The sequence below is a fragment of the Drosophila takahashii genome, chromosome 3R, assembly GCF_030179915.1.
Source record: "Drosophila takahashii strain IR98-3 E-12201 chromosome 3R, DtakHiC1v2, whole genome shotgun sequence".
NCBI lineage: Eukaryota > Metazoa > Arthropoda > Insecta > Diptera > Drosophilidae > Drosophila > Drosophila takahashii.
In genome coordinates, this window is record NC_091681.1 from 36,773,251 (window position 1) to 36,782,952 (window position 9,702).

General features: G+C 39.1%; 1 protein-coding gene across 1 annotated transcript; it reads left to right on the forward strand.

Moving 5' to 3' along the window:
* The first annotated feature begins 2,595 nt into the window (after nucleotides 1–2,595).
* On the forward strand, nucleotides 2,596–4,363 carry LOC108065582 (kelch-like protein 40b). The gene is made up of 2 exons (XM_017153600.3): nucleotides 2,596–2,765; nucleotides 3,066–4,363. The coding sequence occupies exons 1-2, from the start codon at nucleotides 2,677–2,679 to the stop codon at nucleotides 4,222–4,224; spliced, it is 1,248 nt and encodes a 415-aa protein (XP_017009089.2). The 5' UTR covers nucleotides 2,596–2,676; the 3' UTR covers nucleotides 4,225–4,363.
* Nucleotides 4,364–9,702: the final 5,339 nt, after the last annotated feature.

Genomic DNA, 9,702 nt, shown 5'->3' on the forward strand with positions numbered 1-9,702 from the left:
TGCCATCTTTAATATATTACTATCGCACTTTTCATCACGTTCTGACCTGCAAACAAACAAACAGCCAGACTCACTCACATACACCCACTAAAACCCCGAAAAAGTTGTTTGCCATTCGAAGTCGTAATTGAGTACGCCGTGCGCATGTATAAATAACAAAGCAAAGTGTCCTGGGCCCCCAAAAAGTTTCGTTCTCAGGAGCCATTTTACGGAGTCGTCGTATCTCCTTTGTTTTCTATTAAACAATTGACAAAGTGCCTTGTCCTTGGCTGGCTGATGCGACTACACATATAAATTATAATTTAATAAGAAAACAAACGAAAAATTCAATGGCGCCATAAACCATAAAAAGACGCTGCAAAGTGCTGCCGCTCGGCTGTGTGCGCGGATGTGTGTCGAATGTCGAAAAACAATAAGCAAACAAAGAGACGAGAGTAAACATTGAAATCATCTTCGGTGGCGGAAATCGAGCTCAAAGGATCACAGAGGGGCGACGAGGGACGAAGGCTCGATTAAGTAGCATAAAGTGATGATAAATGCGACATTGAGCAACAATAAATTGTTGCCTTTTTGTCTCTGCTCGTTGTTCTGCTGGTTGTTGTTGTTGTTTTACTGCCAGGACTCACAGGACTCGCAGGACTCTTCGCACTGCTTGCCATTGACGTGTTTGACTTATTGATGCTGCGTGCCGGGATTAGCGATGCGGCCCACACTGCGTATGAGCAACGCAAATATACCGAAAATCATAAAGCATCGCTGATTAGCATTTGTATGCGAGGCTTATGGGCGTCTGTGTGTGTTTGGGTGTGTCTGTGCGTGCTTATATTTTCGCTGCTCATTCAATTGTTTATTGGTAATTCGAAATTCATTGGACGGCAGCATCAGCCGACAATCCTCCCGAGTTTATGGTCCTGCAGACAGCGCATTAAAGCTTAAAATCAATCGAAGTGATTTCTTGGCACAGCGGCTGCATTGCCATCGATTTGTGGGAGGACTAATTATACACTGAAGAAAAATGTTTTGCAAATAAGTGGCGATTTCAAGATAATTTAATGATCTTAAATTTTGGAAATTTTGTCTTAAAAGTCTATTAATTGAAATATAATTTATTTTAAATTTGTTTTTATTTTCAATATATTGTTTATCAAATTAAATGTAAAACAACAATATATTTAATTAATATTAAGCATTTTTTTACATTACAATTTTGATAAATTTCTTTTAATGTTTTCTAGTTTAATAAAGTATCAAAAGTATTAAAGTATTATTTAATTGAATTTAATTTAGTTAACAACAATTAAACAAAAGAACTAAAAGTTTTAATCATTTCTTTTGTATGTGTTTTAGTTATATATTTTTATTAAATTAAATTAAATTAACAAAAATTAGTAAAAAGACTTGCAAATTTTATTAATATTTCTTTAATGTTTTCCAGTTTAATATTTTTATTGAATTGAATTACTTCTAGTTTTCCCTCTGTAGGTCAGTCAGTCACCGCAATTCCCCTGCAAATTCGCCGGACACATTTGAACTGCATTTGAGGCACTGAGGCGCACTTTAAGCTTCACTGCAACCAGCATGCCCCATGGCCAAATGTAAGGGCCAAAGTTTTCCACTTAAAAAACGCGAAGTTGCCTCAATGCTGGAATTGTTTTTTCCCTATTTTTTTTTTTCCTTCATCTCTTCTCGAGTCTTGACTGTGCTCTGCCGCAGTTGGCCGCAAGTCGTGCCACTTGCCACAGGAAAGCCAAGCCAAACCGAGCCGAACCAAACCAAACCGAGCTGCTTGCTGCACAGCCGGAGCTGAGTTCGAGATTACTTTGGTTTACATTGTGCTACGTTTGCGGCTTAAATATTGTATTAAGTTTGCTGGCTGGTGATTGGAAAGCAACTGCACATAAATAGAAAAGAAAGTGGAGGGGGATTCCCAAAGCAAAGTTCACCTCATGCAGCTGGCAGCTGGCATTTCATTGCGATTTTGCATGATTTGCAGCTGGGGGATGGCGATGGTCGTCCTGTTCCATTCAAAAGCCAAGTTAGCAGCCACTTGAGTTTGCTTGCTGCTATTAGCCGGGGCTCCAAAAGGAGCAGGGGCATGTGGAGTGACCGGGCAATTGCTTAATTGCAACTTAAGCTCAATTTTCCTGTTGCCCCCATACCATCTGTATCCCTAGTCGGGAAATCTCCCTCTGCCCTGTCAGTCTGGGCCTTGTCTGTTTGTTGTTGGAACATAAAATCTTGGCCAGCTCACAATCGTTGCATGTAATGACTGGCATTTGCGGCAGCTACACCGATATGAGCCGAGGAGGTGAAAGGTGAAAGGGGGAGTTCCGAGCACCAAGAGCACTCCAAACTGTATGGGCATAGATAAACAGGCCCACTCGAAAAGCCCCCGGGCTAAGCCCTTGAGCCCCCCGGCCACTTAAAACGTAAAGTTGCCCAGGTTGTAGGTATTAGCATCCCCAAATCCGAGGAAGCTACAGAGGAGCTATCCTTAAATGTAGTTTAAGTGTGGTCTGCTACTTGCGGCCTTTGCCAGCCGCAAATGATCCTTTTAATGCCGCAAATCGAGTGCCAAACATCAGTGCGCCATGAGTTTTCCCTTTGCTTTTTGTTAGCACACACATCTATTTTCTTTACCCTCATATATCCACAAACAAAATTCAAATCGCAGCAATGAGTTTGGAGGAGAAAACTAGCAGTTCTCTGGAGGAACCGCCAAGTAGCTTGGAGGTCGACGAAGATGAACAGGAGTTATGCAAAATGTAAGTAATCTAAAATAAACTTTCTGGATTTCCTGTTTAAAAAATACTCCAAAAAAATGTAATATGTAAGATGGGCCTAAATTCTACCTTTTTCGATATGATAAATGGTAAATTTAAACATATCACTTTGATATTTTATCATTTCAGTTATTTCATAAGAACTGTAGATTTATTATTTTAAAATACCAAATTTAAAATAAAATAAATTTAACCTTTATTCATTTCAAATTTATATGAAAACCTTGATCTTTAAAAAATATTAGCAGTTTGATCTTTTCTTTGATTCTTTATTACCCTTAGTGATAAAGAACTACGGGAAAAAATATCCAAAAGCATTAAAAAACAGGAAAATAAATCCTGGGAAACCCTGCCTGAATGCCGTTTAGAGGACATGGGCTTCATGGAGTCCAGGCAAGATCTCCACTTCACTTTCGGCTGCAGCAAGGAGTATATGGTCCGGGGAATAACGGATCTGTTGGAGAACAAAAAGTGCACAGACGTAGTGATCCATGTGGGCGACCAGTCCTTCAAGTGCCATTTACCTGTGTTGCAGGTGTGCACCGAATACTTCAAGCAATTTAACCGGGTGGATTCAGTCACTTTAACTACGGATATGGTAACGCCAAAGGGCTTTGAGCTGGCCTACGAATGGATGACCCATGCGAATGCCAAACTAACCCGAAAACACATTGTGGAACTCTATATGACTGCCAGTTTCCTTGAAATTCCAGAGCTAAACGCCCATCTGTGGAGTCGATTGGACAATCCGAAGTTGCTTAATGGCTTCGAGGCCTTTCGATTGTATCTCGAGTGTCTGCCCCTGAAGGCGGCTGTTCTGCAGGAACTGATGCTGGGCCGCATTCATAACTACTTTCTGATGGCCGTGGCCACGGAGGAATATCTGGCATTGGAACCCAGGCACGTCTTCCAGCTGCTCGGTCACATAAATATGTGTGTTAATTCCGAGATGGAGATGTTTATGAGTGGTGTGAGATGGCTATTCTACGATTGGGAAAATCGCAAAGAGTTTGCGGTGACCATTATGCAGGCGATACGCTTTAATCTAATGCCCGCCTGGTATACCACTGTTCTGAAGACCAAACACTCGGATGCGGAGTTCCAGGAGCTGTTGGACATGCCGCAAATCCAGTCGATGATCAATCTGGGCCTTTCCTTCTCGATAACCCACAACTTTCTGGATCCCACGTCGCCTTTAAAGGAACCACTGCAGATGCAGAAGCCCCAGGAACGCCAGTGGGTCTTCAATCCGAACATTCGACATCACCATAGATACGAGTGTCCCAAGTGGCGGTATCTGAATCTGGATGTCTTCAATGAGTACATGCAGCACATCATCATCGCAGGTCCTCGGTATGTGCCCTCCCTGGAGTATCTGAAGCCCGGCCAGATGATGACCTGCTGCCACGATGCCCTGGAAAAGAAATCATTAAATAAATGAACCCGGAGAGAGCTACCCCATATACACACAAAAAAAACAGTAAAAAAAAACGGAAACATCGATATTCCCATGGTAAATTTCTTGTATTTCACACATATTGTTTTTACCATAAAATACTAGTAAAATGTATATTAAATAATATCTAGGAGATATTCGAAAAAGAGAGCAAGAAGCAATATGGCGACCCAAATATGCTAAATATGACGCCATGCTTTTTAATGTAAAATTGATATTACCGAAATATCGTTTTTACGTTTTCGAGCATATTAAGTCAAAATTGATACCACATTACGTAAAATCGACCATTGTTTCATATCAAGTTTTTTTGGGTGTATATGTCTGTGTATCTGTATCGTTTGGATGGCTCAAAAACACACCCTTGGGTGCCATATAATTGCCACAAATAATTTCATTAGCCTTTGCCGTTCTGGGCTTTGGTTTCGCATTCGCTTTCGCATTAAGCGTTTCCAATTAGTTGAATTGCTGGCATTTTGCTCAATTATTTGTCAACGTTTATAACCTAAGCACTTGGTTTGTGGACGTGTCAAGGTGTGTGTTTATGTTTGCCCCACACAACACACACATTTCGAATGCGAGCAAACAAACTACAGTCACACATGCAAATGTCAATGCCCCCGCGGCTGTCAGTTTGCGAAAGCCGCAAAGAAAGAAAAACATTTTTCTGTTTAAACAACACCAAAGCCAGGCGCAAATGCTGTAAAACCTGGCGGAAAAACAAACCAATCGACGGGCATAATCAAAATATTTTCACAAAAAATAACACAATTAACATGCAGAAATCAGGAAACAAAATGAAATCGATTTCGCGTATTTTTTTAACACTCATTTCGTTTCAGTTTTATTCGAGGCTTTTCCGGATTTCACTGCAAATGTTTGAATAACTTTTTGTTTACCTTTGTTCTACCATTATCCTGCCTTCATAAATTTTTAGCTGCTGCATTAAAACAATAATACAAATGCAATTGATTTGGCCCGCGACCCCAAAGCAAACAAAAGGCCAAATAAAAATTATAAAATTCATCGTTCGCTTTTTTTCCTGTTTTTGTTTTGTTTTTGGCCCATCGTAATTTAATTGTCTGCAGTTGAGGCGCCATGCGATAAATCAATTACTGCAGATTAAGCTTCAGATTATTAAGGGCTTTTTTGGGCTCTGCCACGCCCTCTTTTTTTGTGTTTTTTTGGTGCATCCTAAGGGGCAGCTGTAGCTGATGTAATGCGTTGATGGAAATGAAGATAGATGCATCTCTGGCAGATGCAGCGGCCCAATAATTGACGCTGAATATGATGAATGAGTGCCAGTTACAAGTAAGCGAAAAAACGAATCAAAAGACGATTAATGAGTCCAAGAAAGGCGCGATTCGAATGCCAAGTCGGTGGATGAAAAATAAATATTCAGTGTCATTTCAATTCTCTTCAATTTAGAGCCACGATTGTAAGGGCCGGCAGAACCTTGGTTTTTTCATAATAAAGAAATTAATTTTGAAATACTAAAGTTCTTATCTTGATTTTATCATGATAAGAATTTTATTTTCTAAGATTCTAATCTTCATTTAATCTTAACAATAATTTTATATTTTAGGATTGATTTTATCATAATAAGAATTTTATTTTCGAGATACTGAAGTGATAATCTTAATTTTATTATAATTAGAGTTTTGTTTCAAGATACTAGTGTTATACCAACTTAAGTTTCAATTTAATCTTATAAAACGAAAAACTTTTTTTTTCCTTTTATTTTGCTTTTCCTCTTAAGTTGATCCAGATTCCCATCCTAGCCACATTTATCTTTTAATATTAAAGATGGATTTTACTTTTGCAGCAAGTAAAACTAGCATAAACTACCTTTAACCCAACAAACCCTTTTGTTTGGCAGCACAAAAAGCAGGACAAAAAATCCCATTTGATCTTTCATTGCTCTTTATTGGCTGTTGCATAAAACTGATAATCCTATTGTGGTTTTGCTTGTGCCCTTTAATTGCCCTTACACTACGCTCCCCACACACACACACGCACACACAAAAGCGGCTTTAGTTTTCATGTTTTGCGGCGGCTGCGTTTTTGAAGTTCCATTACTCAAACTCTAAGCGCTCCAAGGCTAAATCGAATGGGGAATGCTGAACGGAACCGAACTGAACTGACAGAAGGGATGTGAAGGGTTTCCGTGGCCAACTGTTTGGTGGCAAACTTTATGGTGGGCCCATTGTTTCAATTGTTCAACTTGCCCAAAAGTTGGCCAATTCCGCCGCTGGCCGTCACATTTTGAGTGTTTTTTCCAGCTTAAAGGCCGCCGCACTTAAAGCCTGATTAGCTAATTGCTTTTGGCTAATTTGATTTGTCGGAATTTCAATTAAAGTCGTCCCCGATAAGATCGCAATGAATGTCGCGAATAAAGGACAAGATAAAAAGAAGAATGTATGCAATGCAAGTGAGCAAAGAAAGTATTGAAAGGAAAAGACAGAAATAATTAAATTTTAAATATTTATAAAAATATAACAAACAATTTAAATAATGAGTACATTGTATACCATCAATTTCACGAATATTTATGTATAAATGTAGTGCACAAAAAATATTGAATAAAAAAGAAAAGGAAGAAATAATTATTATAATTAAATTTAAAATATTTCTATAATTATACAAAATGTAAACATTCTTTGTTTTCGTACAAGCTAATCAATATAAATATAGATACATTAAAAATGCAAATTTCAATGGAAATCATTATTAGATTGCCCTTGGAACTCAACGAAATTACCTGGCCTAAGGAATTTAATTAATACCATCAAGATAAGCCACTGGCGGAATTTCAGCTCTACATAAGAGCTCTACAATTTTTCGGGGCTATTTTTCAGAAACGTTTGGGGTTGCGTTTGGTTGGGGGACCACAACTACAAGTATGCATAATTTGCTGATTGCAATTAAAAGCAATTATGCTCGGTGTCCTGGCAACCACAAACTCATTAGCTTGTTGCACCAAAACCGCAATGCAGCATATCCCACAACACCAGCAGCAAGAACAACAACGACGAAAATTACTTACACATAACTGGGGGTTAGGAGGGGGTTAGCAGGGGGTTTCGGGGTCAAGGGGTCAGAATGTGCGAGTGAAGGGCCACTCACTTGAACCGCCCTTTGGCCCACAATCCAAATCCAAAACGATACTGCCAAAGGGATTGCCGAAACCAAATCGAATCGCTGGCAAAATTGCACAGCTTGACGCCATCTTTTTGCACAGCCAAATCCTTTGCAATTTTTTTTGCCTCCCATCTCGATTCTTTTTTTTCGATTTTTGGACACAGTTTTTGACGTGCGTGTGTGAAGTGCTTTCAAACAAAATGGTCACAGCAAAGTGCCCACAGCTTCGGAGGACCGAGGACCGGGTTTGTTTAGAAGGTTTTATGCATATGTCCGACATGTGGAAAATTCCATTAGGAAGTTTTCTTTGTTTGCATACATTTGCATGCCCCGTCCCTGTCTCTCTCCTCTTCTTCTTTTTTCTTTGCTGGCCTTCCATCAGAAATAATTTATTTGCGGCCAGGAGCAGGCCAAGATTTTTATTATTATTGTTTTGTAATGGTTTTCGAGTGTTTGCAGGAGCTCTCTCTTTCTGTGCAACACAACAGCCGCACAGCAGAAGGCAAAGAAATGGAAATGATTTGCATAAAATCGATTAAACATTTTCAGCAAATAAAATGCATATTGAAATGAAACGAAATGAAATGAATAGAAAGCAAGCCATAAGCACCAGGGCACACGGAAAAAAATGGATAAAAGATCAGATTTCGTATATTTTTGAAGATCAGGTTTTCATATCATTGTGATATAAACAAAGATCACGTTTATCTTATTTTACAATATTTCTTCAAAAAATACTAGATTTAAAATTAATCATATCGACTTTTTATTGATATGAAATAAGGTAATAATTAATTTTTTTTTGTGCAGCAACAATATGGTCAGAACCCAAGGGCCAGGGATTCCTACTAACGTCCAGCTTTTTCCAGGTTTTTGTTTGTTAAGTGGGGGTAAGCAAGGGATAAGCAGGGCTCTCTGTCTGTGTGTGCAAAAGATTTATCAAATATTGCCCCATCGATTCACCTTACGTCGTATATTTCAAAGTTCGAAAGCAATAATGGCACAAAATGAAACAAAATGCATTTTAACTAAATTGCTTTGCTAAGAACTCGATAATAATAATCCGGACGCATAATAAACTGGGCCAGTAACTCAATGGCTTAATTTATATGCCACTCGTTGGGAGCTCAAATATTTTTCCATCATTAAAATATGAAATATCCACACACAGACATTAATTATGCTCAGACAGCAATTACACTTGAGACGAGGAAATTGACAGGCCAGCCTATAGATTTACATACTCGTATGTATATGCACATTTGGGCAAACAATCGAGTAGACCTGGCCAAAATGACTTGGCTTAGTGTGATAAGTTCAATGGGCAGAGTTAAAGTGGAATTTTAACCAACATTTAGGGCAAAATGAGATGTGTAATCCAGTTGGGCAAACAAATATCAAAGTTATTTGTATTTAATTTCTTGAGCAAGCAAAGTTAATTAATTACTGGACGAAGACTTAAAGAGCAGCCGACCTTTGTTGAGGCGAAGGGGGGTTAACAATAATTTAAGAACTTGCGCTTCAACTCACTGGAAAACTCACTTAGCAAACTAAAAGCATCCCGGGGGCAAAGTGCCAAAAGGAAAGGGCTCGGATCCTTGGATCGAGCATTCGGAAATTCACGGAGAACACTCTGGCATTAATGGCAACTTAAGCTGCCCTAAGATGCAACAATAGCGGGCACATCAAATATAAATGATGCCACCGAAAACAGCTGGCCACGCCCCCATACCCTAAATATATATAGCCGCCCACAGTTCGTCAGCGAAATGCAAATGCAAATGGAAGTGAAAATTAACGTGCATTTCTCTCTGGTTTTGCCTGCCCCTCGGGTAACCGGGAATAAAAACAATTTCGGATACAATTTAAGAAGGATTTTGTTTTCGGCTCCTGCTACTACTCTCACTCTTATTATTGTTATTTCCGCTCTGCATGGCTAATGAAGCAAAACTCTGCTGGCTAACCCTGAACTCAAAACAACCAGCTGCAATTTTTCGACAACTCTCGACTGCGGTCGCCTGCTCAAGATACAAAACTGCAATTCAATTGCCCGCCAGGCAACCAAAGAAAACCAGTCGAGCACTTTAAGGCTAGAAGCATAAAAAAAATACGAGCAAAAAGAAAATTGCTTGCAATAAATTTCGAATTAAATAGAAATTTGCACAGTCAACTACTGGGGGTTGGGTGAAAGATACTGAAACCGGAGGGCCACACTACGCAGCCAGCAAAAAAATGCAAATCTCAACTAATTCTTATAAATTATTTAATAAGAAAAAGTCAAATGATTCATTTTTAAGCTGCACCCTTCATCACCAAAGCTCA

What these genes read in the sequence shown, in the direction of transcription:
- LOC108065582 (XM_017153600.3), top strand. Translation starts at nt 2,677, where the DNA reads ATGAGTTTGGAGGAGAAAACTAGCAGTTCTCTGGAGGAACCGCCAAGT. An exon ending in GAACAGGAGTTATGCAAAAT is followed by an intron (nt 2,766 to 3,065) that starts GTAAGTAATCTA and finishes TATTACCCTTAG; the next exon opens with TGATAAAGAACTACGGGAAA.